This window comes from Neodiprion lecontei, chromosome 6 (genome assembly GCF_021901455.1).
Source record: "Neodiprion lecontei isolate iyNeoLeco1 chromosome 6, iyNeoLeco1.1, whole genome shotgun sequence".
Taxonomy (NCBI): Eukaryota; Metazoa; Arthropoda; class Insecta; order Hymenoptera; family Diprionidae; genus Neodiprion; species Neodiprion lecontei.
The window spans coordinates 16,915,566-16,930,217 of record NC_060265.1 but is presented as its reverse complement, the minus strand read 5'-3'; the positions used below and the strand labels follow the sequence as shown (position 1 = coordinate 16,930,217).

The following is a 14,652-nucleotide window of genomic DNA, read 5'->3' as shown; positions in this document are numbered from 1 at the left end:
ACCAAAAATGAATTTAAAAAAAAAAAAAAAAGCATGCGGCATTGCCAAAGCTTGAGCGAAATTATGGTGGTGTCCAGCTATAATGAGCAGATTATAAGAAGGCTTATCAGGCTAACAAAATACATGTATATTATATTGGTATGTTATAAGACAAACGAAGGTGGTTCGCGGTTGGCGGCTTATATTAGGCGAGATTTATCGATAAGACATTAATACAGGCATGCTGATATTATTTGCCATTATGTCGAAGTTTCGATCAATCAAGCCTGATCAAATTTTGCAGCGATGAAAACCCGTTTGGCTTTTGGTGAGAACGAAATGGTGAAATCATTACTGAGTATTGTATTAATCCATTTGTTTACTATTAAGCCCATTTCGATCAAGGTTGCCAGATCCAAACTTCAAATGTATTTGCTGCACATACATATTGTAATCAGCTGATACTGTTACTCTGCAGGTAATTCTCATAATTATAAGTTCATATTTGTTTCTTCATCAATTTAAAAATTTTCAACAAATCAATAACCATAGCAGATTATCACTTCTATTCTTCTATGCATACGATAGTCTTGGATTGTAAGCCAAACTTAACTTTTATTGTAAAGGTACATGCTAAATATGCAAACTCAATAAAAAAAAATAAAAAATTTAATCACAAAAAGTTAAATAAATCAGCAAAAAAAAAGGAAAAATTTCATGCTAATTTGAATATTTTTTATTCTTACATAACGGTATGTTTGACTAATTTAATCGTATTTTTTCCACTGCCTGAATCTGACATCGATGTTACACCGGCGACATTCGCCATTTTTTGGTCACAATATGGCACGGGAAACCGCCAACTGTACAAACTATGGTCAAAAGAAGAAAAATAAAATAAAATCTTCAAAATTTATACCTTTGACGCAATTCCTTTGTTTTCTTTACAGACAATATAAAAAGAATTATAAAACTGCAAATTTCAACTGATGACAGATACCGTGGAGTACAACATACATTTCAATTGGAGAAGTAATTTCATTTCTTCAATTAGAGGGTTTTACAAAAAATCACAGCTCAGATTTTTTAGTTTCAATGGGTTGTATTTGAATTTACTTCTTTTCTGTCATTGTGATGGCATTTGTACCAAGTTTCGTTTGACTAATATTAGTTCCACACTTCAAGCCTATAATTTTTCACTTGTTACACATATTTTTAGAAAAATTCAAGTTCACATTACAAAATATGGATAGGAAGGCCCTCATCTATAGGTAAATTATTAGTGCGATAATTTTGAGAACACAGCTAGATTCGACTCAATTATTGCGTAATAGAAACTTTTGACCAATAGAGGTTTTACTTTCGAAAAATAAGAATTCTGGAATAATACGCAACGGCGACAGAGGCCCGCTCATCGTCTGCAAATGTGAATTACCCATATCAAATTTCCATTTTATTGCGACAGTGAATTTTCATAGGCAAAATCTTCTCAACTCGACGAATTTACTCAGCATCGTAAGGAAAAACTGTTTGATTCGAAGGAATTATGCTTATTATGCCTCTGTTCAGAATATTCACATGTACAACAGTTAGTTTCACAATATTTGTATCGATATATGTGTAAATGTTGAATGAATTACAAATGAAACATGAATACTTTGATAATTAGGATGTATCAGTATTATGTATACATAAAAGTGAGAGTGAATATCATTACGATAAAGAATGAATCTTATACATGATATGATAGCGCTAGACTTGCCAAAGCATAACGTATATAATTTAATGGTACACGAAAATATAAAAATGTATATAGAACAGAGAAAAATAAACAACAAAATCACTATCCCCCTTCTTCATTTTCTTTGGGAATTGTAAAAATATTTTTAAAAATTTTCTCGCAAGGTCTTTCTTACCTTCCAAGTTTTGCATCGTCCTCATCGACTGGTTTTCTTCGGGACCTTTCACACACGTAAAATATGATTCCTGAAATGGGTAGTTTTTTTTATAACAGACGTAACACTGCAGACAGTAATGATAATAATTATTCGCAAACTGCAACGTAAATAAACAGAGTGATGAAATTCGAGTAAAGTCAAGTTTATATATCTCTGACAGGTAAGGCTGAATGTCATAATATTTAGACAAGGATAAATTGGTTATCGTAACTGTCATCAAGACTCATATTTGAAATTTAACTGGACCATGATGTAGAAGCTCCATGCCTGTATAACATTAACCACATATATCCATTAACTCACATAGTTTTCATCAGTGGCAGGTAAATGTAACTTGTACGTACGTAACATGAATATCAATTAATTTGAACAATAGTTGCAATGCGCAATGGGGAAAAAATTTAGCGAATATTTTCCCTAAAGGATTAGTTCAATACAGAATTTCGTTAGATCGAACAATTTGACATGTAGAAAATACGAGTCCAGGTCAACTTGAAATAACACTGATAGTAACGCAAGAAGGGGAAACGAAAACTGTTGTATTATTGTAAATAAAATGAATAGTTTTCAATCAAACGGTATTCATGGAAATAATTATGCAGGCTGACAATTTATTTGTCAATGGGAAAGTGCATTACGTTTGTAATAAGAACACAGCAATAGTTAGATTTACAGCTAAAGTGTGTCTCTCATTCCCCATTGAAGCATAGTAAGTGGCAGCGAGGAGAGTAGCAATCTTGAATTAAATTTCTACATATGAGATTGTTCATCTTTTCTCCTTTCGATATTTTACTGTGTTGTATAAGTAAAACTGACCTGTTTTATTCGCACAGCAACAGATAACGTCGATAATGATGATCAGGATAAAAAGAACAGCAATAACGATCCCAATAATTGCTGCACTGGAGATGAGGGGCCCCTCGTGTTCCGTCACTTTGATAACTTGAAAGGAAATACAAGTGGAGTCAATACTCGTCAAATGATGTAAACTTAACAGTTGATGCTTTGCAGTATATACAATACATACACATTGTACATAGTTAGTGCAAAAGCAAATAAACAATGTTTGGTGATTTGATGGTGTGAACATCATATTATAGTACACATATAACTTGTATAACGAAGTGCACATGCAATTACATACATATATATACACACATATATGTATGTAAGGCTGTTTCAGAAAAAGATAATTTACGATTTTCCACCGTGGCAACCCCTACAAGGTTTGTTTTGGTTAAAGGAAATATTCTGTCAAAAGATGAACATTCCACGTTATGTGGAAGATCGCGCTGTTTTGATTTTTCACTTTTTTTTTAAAACATTTTTTTGAATTTGTGAAGATACTCGTTGAGCGCTTTAATTATTATTTCTTTACTGACATTTATATTGAACCCAAAGATCAGGATCCATAACCCAAAAATATATGAACCGGGGATCTTATCAAATCATATTTCATATTAAATTATAACTATTTTATGAGATTGAATTAATAATGAAAAAGTCGTTAGATAAACTTCTTAAACATGAACTGGAAACTTAATATTACAAATGGGGGTCTTCTTTGTAACCTAAATTGATATTATAAATGTTGTAGGTAATAAAAAAAAATTTGATTCGCGATCCTTCATAAATTCAAAAAAGTGTACAATAGTGAAAAATCAACTGAGCGCGGTCTTCCGCGTAATGTAAAACGCTCACCCTTTGACAGAAACTTTCTTTTGACGTACACGAACTTTTTAGCGGGTGCGATGGTAAAAAATTGCAAATTATTTTTTTTATGAAACACCATAATGTATATGAATGAGATTGGTATGCATATGCTGATACGGTTATGTTACTCATATTACTCATAGATTTTGTTTACTTCGAGCTGAAATTGACTTGCGACAAAGAAAAATATTCTTTTGTTGCGACATACAGATATCACGACGTGCATAGGCATGAGTATTGAGCATGTGTAGTACTCCTATCCTTACCGACCGAGCGAACTGACCCCTATTCTTCCTATATTAAATAAACCAATGATCGGCAAGGGTTCAAATTTTGACGGTGCATCGCTCTTTCGTGGCGGAATTCGTTATATTTTATTTTACTCTTTATTCTTTCCAGAAACTACGCACTTTTTGGCCCCTGAATTGCGGGAAATGTGGGGATAGTAACGTGTTATAAAAAACCAAACTTTTTTTTGACGATTTGCGGGATATCAATAACTTCGCTGAACTCTGCTATAAAAAAGCGTGCACCTTCGAAATTCTAACGATCTCCGTTTATTTGTTTATTTAAAACAAGAAGAAAGAGGGCGAGTTTGCTGGGTCGGTAAAGGTAGGAGTAATACATTGCCAATGCAATTTTCGTTAAACGTACATGACACGTATTACGTATGTGCAAGATCTTAGAGATTTTTAGTTGAACTTATTTGCTAACAACTTTTTTTTTAATGGTGACATTATAATGTTATGAGATATAAAGAAGAATTAAATATCACCAAACACGTTTTATTTTTTTAGTACCTGAAAGGGTGCCAAAATCCGTCTTTATCAAAAACAGAACCAAACCAAAGTCTAATGTATAGATAAGAGTAGGGTTTACTTTTCGTTTACTTGTGTGTATGTATTGTTGAAAAACAGAGGAATGATGTGAGTGTAATGTAGCATGAATAGTGAAAAATATTCATAACATTAATCATAGTAAAAATAATAGTAATATAAAAAAGAAAGCGATAAATCATGTTGTTAGATATGCCAAAAGCCGAAAAAGCCCATTTTCTTTGTGTTAATCTACACTAGACTATTCTAACAATCTTATCGTTTGTTTGAATAGCATAATTCGAAAAAAATATTATTTTTCTTTTTTGAAATTCTTATTACGTAAGTGCAGATATTTACCAGTTTCTGGTCGCGGTGTATTCGCCACAGGAAAAAAAAGCAGGTAGGCAAAAAATAAAGGAGACGGCCGTCAAAGAAACCATCTCAAATCGATCAGAAATATGACAATTGACGAGTCGATAGGCCTTTCGTACGCAAGCGGAAAATATTTGACTTAAAACCGTGTATCGAACGTAAATATTAAAGAAATAAAAAAAATAATAAAACAGAAATAATGAAAGAATACAATGAAATATAACCGACAGGCTTGTATGAAGTTTATATAACGGTGAAACGAACAACTTGAACTGGCTTCTTCACAGCTGACGTGATCGGACATTTCACTGGATACATATATATTTTCGTATATGTACAATATATTCTACAAAAAAGTATATATTTTATTTATCTACCATAAATATGAGTGTTGCATGTATGTAATTGTTTTTGTATGCTTATGTCTCATTGTCATCAGCAACTTGTTTGAATTATTTCATCTAGGGTTTTAAAATGCCAAATTAAATCAATTTCGTAATCCGTGAGTCGATGATCGTGTAGGTATAGTTGCCATTTTAATATATGTTTATGCAGGTAGGCAATCTCTACATACCATAGCGCTCTAAAGTATTCTGACAATATGAAATTCGTTATTATTTTGATCCGTCATGTTTCTCATTTTTCTTTACTTTAATTTTGTTTTCCAGCGAACAAGAGTTGATTTTCTGCAATTACGTAGCGCATCGAATATTGTTTGATAGCAAATATTGATTCTCATGTTTTACGTTTGTTTATAATTAATCCAATTGCTATTTTCGTAAAAATAATTTTTAGCGCTACTGTATAACTACGTCAATGATCTTTCAAATATTGGAACAGGTGTCGTGGCTTCAATTAACGATTCGATTTTCTTTTTAGTAAAAAGTGTATTATTCTTTCATTATATATTTTTAATTACTTTGTGTACATGCCCTCATTAGCCAGTTTCATTCGATACAATGGTTTCCACCAAGTATTACACAAATTTTCTCGAATTCGGAGATGAGCTGTTTTTTTTTATTTTATTGCCTTTGAGCGAAAATTACAATATGATATAGTGTTACGCATATAATTGTATAATATGCATGCCACGTATTATAGTACAATATACCTGCTGTGTGTACTATAGCGTCATTTGTTATTACCCAATTCAACGTTTTGACATTTGGTGAGATTTAAGAATGAGAACATAGAAATCGAAACTAGGAAAAATCAAAATGCAATTTATTATAATCGTAAGGCAGAATGGGCACAAACAACTTAAAAAAACATGAGTTTAATATCTCTGTCAAATTTTATATGTACTTTTAAATTTAACCTCCAAGTTACGTTTCTTTTATATCGGCTTAAATTTGTTACAAGAAAATATTGAAAGGAAAAGAAAGATTTTCTTCATCGATAAAATGATTTATATTGTATAAAATGATAGTTGAAGCTAATTAGATTTCGATAAGATGTTCGTTGTTAGATTATGGAAATTGCGTCATTGTCCCATAACGTCCATGGCTAATTAATTTGTTCTTTCGTGTGCAAAGTTCTTTCTATGTATGCATTTACGAGTATCGAGTACAACAGGCACAAGGTGTGGATGTACATTGATTGTGTCAGAAGAATAGATTAAAAAATACAGAAAATAGTAGATACACAATTATAACAAATCAAGAATCGAAATAATATTGGTTAATGTTAAATAAATGGTTGTTTATATGATATATATTTATATATATATACATATGTGTAGGCAAGTAATAATCGATTTACGATACCGTATGGTCCTGATTGCGAAGTGTTTGGAAGTTTATACGCTATTGTGAACTTAGATACAATATCAATAATAATAACAATAATAATAACAATAATAATAATAATAACAACAATAATAACTGTTGGAGCGGTAATAATGGTGAAAATAACAAGAATAATTATAATAACAATACCATTGCGAATGCGCAATAGTCGTACAATGTTATTATAATAAAGACAATGATAAATTATAGGAGTATTGCCAATGTATAAGCAGCAAACATACATACATATTTAATGCTTGGAGAAAAAAAGTAAACGGAATACAAAAAAAATGTATATTGAGATTGTAAACAAGAGATTACTAGTAACATGTGTAAGTTTTGTGAGAAATAATAATATAATTATTGTATAATATATACCACGTATATATACATATACATGTGTATATATATATATATATGTGTGTGCGTGTGTGTATATATATATACACATATATAATACATAACGTTTCACAGATCATGCGCAGTAAATAAAACACATATATAATATGTAGGATAGGTACGTGTATATATACTAATTATTTTAATCTAGTCAAGCAAAACTATATAGTTAGAAAGTTCCCCATGAACATACATTCAATTTTCTAAGAAAAAAAAAAAAGATAATAATAATGATCATAATACGAGCCCAACTACTCTCTATATTAATTAACGATTAATGGCTTTCGTCTGTACCTTCGTTCTTCCTTCCTTATTATTCTTTTTTTTATACGATCGTCATTTCATTATCCTTGTGTACAGTATATTACAAGAGCAACATTTATTCATATAAACTACAATGAAACGGTCGGTGTGCCGTTACGTTGCTTAAATGGAAAAAAAAAAAAAAAGAAAAATTATAGAAAAAACGAGAAAAAAAAACACCCGAATCTTTGGTTCCAACATTAAACAACATTGCACAGACGATAGCCTTGTACGTATGCATATTATACATGAACATGAACATGATAAGAATGTATAACTCCAGTTAACTGAATGAAAAAGAAAAAAAAATAAGAAGAAAAGGATATAAATGATGCAAATAGCCAATTTTAGCTTTTTGTCTAATATGCAATAAAAACGGATTTTGCACAAGAATGGTTCATTAGTTTCTGTTTTTCGTATCTTTCCTTTTTCCGTTTTTCAACGTACGAAAGTCACACATCGTAAGGGTATTAATTTTCATTGAAGGTACACCTAACGTATAACAATGAAAATCATATACATGATATAAGTAAAATGAGCATTCAATTTTAGTATACAGTGTATATTCATAAATAACGAAAAACGGAAAAATAAACCAAAAACGAAACGAAAGATCGAAGTCAAAATCAAATCCGAGATATGTTATTAGAATAATTGCATGTAATATATGTATATATGATGAGAATTGGTATTCGAATTTAAAAAGTAGGTATAATAAAATTCGAGTTTACGAATGAGAAATTCAAGTCTCCTTTTTTTTTTTTTTTTTTTTTTTTTGTTTTATACAATGGAGGTATTTGGCAATATAAGGCAGTAGTAATAATTATTCTTCGTATCGTAATTGTTATAACAGATAAAATACGCACCAAAATATTTATTGTATATATAGAACATGTTTGTATGTAACTTTCTCTCCGTTTCTCTGGACGAAATGGACGCGTAAAAGTAACTAACCCGGAGTTGGAATGGTATATCTGAAATTTAACGCGATACCTTTCCACCTCTCTTCGTCGTGGTTCCAGGTGAACGAGACCTCGTGATCAACGATTCACGCATCACCTGCTAACACGCCGAGGAACTCCATTGTACAACTCACAGACAATTTACAGTTAGTTACCAGTGCACGCATTTCACAGTCATACTTGAAAAATAAAAACGCCCTCAAAGTAATTTTGCATATTTGTGTACATTCACAGAGCAGGAGAACAAAAAAATTCACGAGACCTCGTAATCCCATATTTATTCCAACAATCAGGGGTAGTTTAATTTAATAATAATTTCGAGAATTCGTAGTTCGTTAAATCGATTGTTTTGTTGGGAAATATAAAATGAAATTTGTTTTTCAGAAACAGTGAAATTACCATTTAAGAACGTAAATTTAATTTAAATTATCACTCAACAATTTTTTTCATATATAAACTATAATTTGATCGCAAATATTGACAACAATATTTGAATCGATTGCGTGGAAGGTTCGGTACTTCCAGGCAAATAGTTACAATACGTGACTAATTTTCGTTGTTATCGTCAATTAAATTTCCTGTCCGTAAAATTGAATGAATTTCAATCGATTCAATTCAGATATATTTAAGCATCATGTTAATGAAAGTATGAAAAAAGAAATTTACAAGTTCTATGATCTACAGACTTTATCTGATGAAGGTTTCTACAAACAGGGATTAATAAATGTTCTCGCGAACTTTTGTCTTTGCTTATGCGAATGGACACGACAGAAAAGGCGTTTAATATTACACTTTGAAACATGTATTGAACAAGTATGTTACGGTTCAATTTATACCAACGACAAAACCCGCGGTGTATTAAACAGCGTTCTAATTTGTAGAATACAAAGTTGGCATTGTTAATTGTCATCGTGTAAAGCACAGAAACGTATATCCAGTACGTCGAATATACGTATGCATAAGGGAACAATTATCATTATGAGCATTGAAAAAATAAATATCCTTAACATTTTAATTGGTTAATTAATTAATAATTAATAATTACTTTGATGATGACTTCGGAATGTGTATCTTTTCCCGCCCTATACAACATCGTTTAACGTGTAATATAATTATTAATTCAACCTCTATTTTAATCTCGTTACTTCTATGTATATACATACATGTATATATGTATTATAACCATTACAATATATTATGTAGCCCAGCATATGTATATAGTTCATGATTTATCCTTTCGCATTTTGATTTTAAATTCAGATCGAGGCATCGATCGCGGTCAGGTCGGCTGGCTACGGTTCAATTTTATATCTTATTGTAAATGGAAAAAAAAACCGCAGCTCATTTTTATACTGACAGTTGGTACAACAAGCCGGATAGATGTCACTAGATACGCGCATATGATATCATACGTTTCCTTAATCGAAAGAAATTAAGAATGTACACGATAATAACAACGATAGAATAGTAATCATTTCCTGTAAGATAATTCATTAACTTACTTTCTGATTACAAGGAATATCGCACGATTCTACTGACATCTGTCAGCATGTAAATGATTCTTTATCCCCCCCCCCAGCCCCTTACCAAAAAATTAAATTAAATTAAATATTAAAAGTCGTATTACGGCTCACACGTGGGGAAGACACTGTCAAACAGTGTTCCGGTGACAACTGAGAACTAGCTTTTTTCTCACTTTTGTTCTTTTCGTGTTTCTTTTTTTTCTTTCTTTCGTTTTGTTTTTTTTTTTTTTTTTTACTTTGTATTTTATTTCACGAGAGTTAGGAGCAACGTTGGCGCCAGGAAGCACAGGGTAATAAGCGCTTGCTCGGAAGAAGCACTGCCACCATCTATTGATAAAAATTGGCTCTCGTTAAAATAAGAAAATTTTAAATAAATATAAAAATGAACACACAAAGAATGATAACAGGAATAATGAGAATAAAAAAAAAAAAAAACAAAAAAAAAAAAAAATGAAAAGATTTCCCTCTTATACTCCTTTGTACCATAATTATGATTGTTAGTTATATTTATTTCTTTTTATCTGGTTTTTTTGCTTTCAATAATACTCATCAGACTTTGCACAATGTGCGATGCCACTGCAGATAACCGTTGGGTGAGAATTTTTACTTTCGTTAATTACGATCTAGGAAATTGGCAAATGATCTAGAGAGTAGAAAAATGAATAAAGGGATAAAACGACGAAAATGAGGCAAATTCTTTACGTAACGCGAAAAGAATGCAGATTAAGAGCAGGGGCGTCACTACCAGTATGAATGAAATGGTTTTTTTTTTTTTTTTCTCCCAGTATTCATCACCTTTGGTGATGTAAGAAAAGTATTGGTTTCGGTCTAAAATCACTTTTTCTAATCTCAATGAATCTTTACGTTTTCGAAGCTTTGGAATTTACAGATTTTTGGAATTATGTTGGTCTGAATTTCGGTCTATCGGTCTGAGGATCTGTCCGACAAACTCCCGCGATTATCTCAGAAATGGCTCGATGAAAAAACCTAAAACTTACAGGATTTTGCAGGGAAATGATGGGCATGAAAAATTGCCACGTGCCGTACAATTTGAACTTCCGGTTCTACCGAAATAAATTAAACGATTATGTTTTTTCTAGTTAATATATTTATGTAAACAAAATTTTTTTAACTTTTTGTAGGACAACATGTTTGATTAATCTTTCTTGACAAACTTTTTCATTTGGCTGCCAAGTCTTATCAGTTTTTCATTTGTCCGTTTTCGAGATCATGGCAAAAGTTTATCCGAAAAACCGATAGGCACTTCCCTTTTCACGGTGATGAAAAGTATCGCGAAAAAACTGTTTTTCCGACTTATTGTTAATAGTAACAATTGCAAGTGTCATTGGTAATTAAACCTCAGTGTTTTTGCTATATAAAATTGATATATCTTAGAAGAGTGATGTCTGAACCTGTTATAATTCAATCCATCATAGGGCTATAATTTTCGTGCAATTGGTAAAGTAAAAAATATGATCTAATTATCTTCTCCTCAACTATCGAAGTATATTGTAGAAAAATGAGATTTGGGCAATTATGATACCTGTATGTTTCTTTATTGTCGAAGATAAGTTAAGACGTTTCAGTATCAACTTTGTATGTTAGCCAACGAAATAAATAGTCTTGGGTCCAACTTTCTATAATGTTTACTGTATTCGGTGATGCTACACATTGTTTTAAAAGCATTTACTTTCTCAACGATCTGATGGGCATAAAATTCGTGATTTGTATCCATATGTTGTATTGAGGATCTACCAAAGGTACAGTCCAGTCAAAGAGCTATTGAGATAGAAATATGATAACGAAGGTTTGACAGAGCCACTGAAGTTAATCCAGTTGAATTTAGCTTGAAAATTATTCCTCTAATACAGAAACTTTATGAAACCTTAAATTTCATTTACATTAGTATAATTATTCATGACTTTATAGAGATCTCATTATTGAATCATCACTAATATGAAAAAATCGCATCGCTTGACCGTTTCTCATGACCGACGGTTCATTTTGTTCGTAAATGAATTCTTTACAAACCAACGAAACCATATTTTTCATTTGATCAAACAAAAACATGATAACTGAAATCATAAAATTATAAGCGATGAATAGTAAACCAATACTTTGATATATTATAAAATACTCTACTCTTACCCAAAATCTGATTTTGTAGATTTGTGGAGGATTCATTTACGAACAAAATCAGCCTTAGTTGATTAAAATTGGTCAAGCGATGCGATTTTTTCAGTGTAGAAATAAATCAACAATGAAGTCTCTTCAAAGTCACTAGTAATTGTGCTAACGTAGTTAAAATTTATGGATTTCATTTTTTTCTGGGTTTTAAAGAATATTGTTTGCACTAAATTCATCGTGATTCATTTCAGCAGCACTTCCAAACCTTCGTTATATCATGTGTGTCTCGACAACTATTTATCTGGACTATACGTTTCGGACATCCCTAGGACTGTTACATCTTTGCGGTATTGGATTCGAACTTGTCCCGGTGGAAATCGGTTAACGCTAGCAGGTTGAGCTTCCGACTGCACATGCGTGAGTTTCGTCGGATTTCCATGCGGGCCCGTCACCTCAAACTTCAGCTGTCAAACTCGGCTCATGAAAGTTATGCCGGCGATTTGGATTTTTTAGGTTAATCAGATTGCAAGAATTTAATGTAATAATTCGGGGAGACTTGGGAAACTCTTATTGTCAATTTACTGATGACCGCTAAATGTTACGAGTTTGACACCTCATGACCCGTAATTATTTTGCGCATGCGCGGTCGGTCACTAGGTCACTAAGCTTGCTAAGTTTCACTGTCTCCGTTCGGTATGCGTATGTCATTGTTCCACTATTGAGATGTACAAGAATTCCTTCTGACTCTCGCTTGTTGAACTTAGGACATAAGCAAAAATCGTAGTGACGCCCCTGATCGAGAGCTACATAAATTTATGTGCATTTGTTTTTGTCAATCACTACGATTCATTCCGAGAAATCGTTATGGAATATAAATATTCCCAATTTTCAAAACAATCTGTGCCTACATGTAATGACAATTGATTTCAATACTTTACTATTAAATATGAACAAAACTACGAAGAATGGTAGTTTTCACGGCGTCCTTCAGATATCTTTGTAAAAAAGAGCGTTCAATTATGCATTGGCACATTTTTCATACACATATTACTAAGCTACTGAACTTTTTAAAAACTTGTTAAAAAAAAAATAAATAGAATGTATAAATCAGAAAAAGTAACACTTTGTTTTGAGAACCTGACGCGTTATACTTGGTTGACATTACATGCTACATTAGGCTAGTCGGTAAAATTTGGCTTGGCAGAATTGAGAATGGGCGATCCACTAAATCGTATTCAAATAAATTAATAAAAATCAATTTCCAACGCATTCCCGAAAAGTTAGACTTTCGAAGCCTGTGGAGTATGCGCAAAGTGCACTGTTTCTGAACCTTACGGTAAAACGACGTTGGCGCATGCGCACGTTCGAATAACTCAATTTTACGCACTGTCAGTGACAACTTTGGTGCTTCTCAAATTAAACTTTTCTTCGTAGGTGGTGAAAAACTGGTATGTGTTTCACATTCGGATGGGCGATATCTGACTCGTGTGATTACAGTGTTCGCCTTTGCGGCTTATTGCAAGCTGCATGCTTCAGACTCATCGGAAATCGCTAACTCTGCATTTGTAACTCAATATACTATCTCTGAATGCTAGATCTTTACCTCAATCATAAACCCTTCCGCAAGAAAGTTGAATCTTGCCATTAAAAAACATTAGTTTTTACTATATTTCAGGATACAGGGGAGGAGTGGGCAACGCAGGCCAATTAAGAAAATAATGTTACAAGTATAGATTTTAATAGTTCGATCTTCTGATTTTAAGCAAAAAAACGAAAACCTGACCGAAGATGAGGGTTTACCGCAAAATTGGAAAATTGTGGGCAAACTAGAATCCACTTTGCACAACTTTCCCCTACATATAGTATCGTGGCATTAGTACCTTGCAACAGATATCTACACGGTGAAACATTAGGATTATCGGTGATGCATTCTATTGCATACAAGTATTCACGAGGATGAAGTTTATAACGTTAACGTAACGTAGCATAAGCAAAACATTTCACTACTTGGAAAATTTAGTACGACATTGAAGTAGTCAAGTTTGCAAAATACGAGCGTATAGTTTTATTACGGTTTACCGAATTTCGAACAAACCTTAAAATTAAAGGACAGCAATTATTCCCAAAATGTATTGTTACAATAACGTCACCAAGTTCAACCTTGTACGTCATTTGAATCTGACTTTAGATTTTACTTTAAAATAAATATTACGGAAACATCAGAGACGAGAACATGGTCGCGAGCTCAAGTTATCCGAAATCAACATGAAATACAACAAGGAAATCAAAATTTAGGAACCAATGGATATTTTCACTTTGTATCAGATTTAAAATGAATCATTGAAATATCGATGTAAGGCACGGATATGAAATTTCACTCACCCAGTCACTTCGCCAGGTTCAAAAAAAAATCAGATTCAAACAATGTTCGATCAACATGAAATACCCCATAGGCATTGGTCATATTTTTACCAAATATTAGCATCAAGGCTCACTTATTTTTCATAGCTAAAGATTCTTTTGCAAATGATTGATTTCACTGTAAAATATAAACTGAAAATGCAGTAAAAACAAACTAAATTCGCCCCTCTTGCACAAGGGTATTGGGTTGAGATAGAGAACTGGCTATGAGCTACGGAAGATTTTTATATGTTTATTTGAAACCGATTTGGAGGGCCGTTCGGTCAAAATCTTTTCAAGCCTGTTTGACG

At 32.2% G+C, this 14,652-nt stretch overlaps 1 protein-coding gene across 5 annotated transcripts in view; it reads right to left on the bottom strand.

Annotated features, from left to right (window-relative positions):
- Positions 1-14,652, bottom strand: part of LOC107218276 (fasciclin-2) — an 85,399-nt gene that overhangs the window by 5,891 nt on the left and 64,856 nt on the right. For 2 of the 5 annotated variants that reach the window (XM_046744417.1, XM_046744418.1), the window contains 3 exons: positions 2,754-2,879; positions 1,896-1,965; positions 726-851 (listed from right to left, as the gene is read on the bottom strand). In XM_046744417.1, coding sequence (XP_046600373.1) covers positions 726-851; positions 1,896-1,965; positions 2,754-2,879 — 322 coding nt within the window. Of the gene's footprint in view, positions 1-725; positions 852-1,895; positions 1,966-2,753; positions 2,880-10,030; positions 10,142-14,652 lie in introns of those variants that run through there. The other 3 variants (XM_046744420.1, XM_046744421.1, XM_046744422.1) reach the window with 3 other exon arrangements.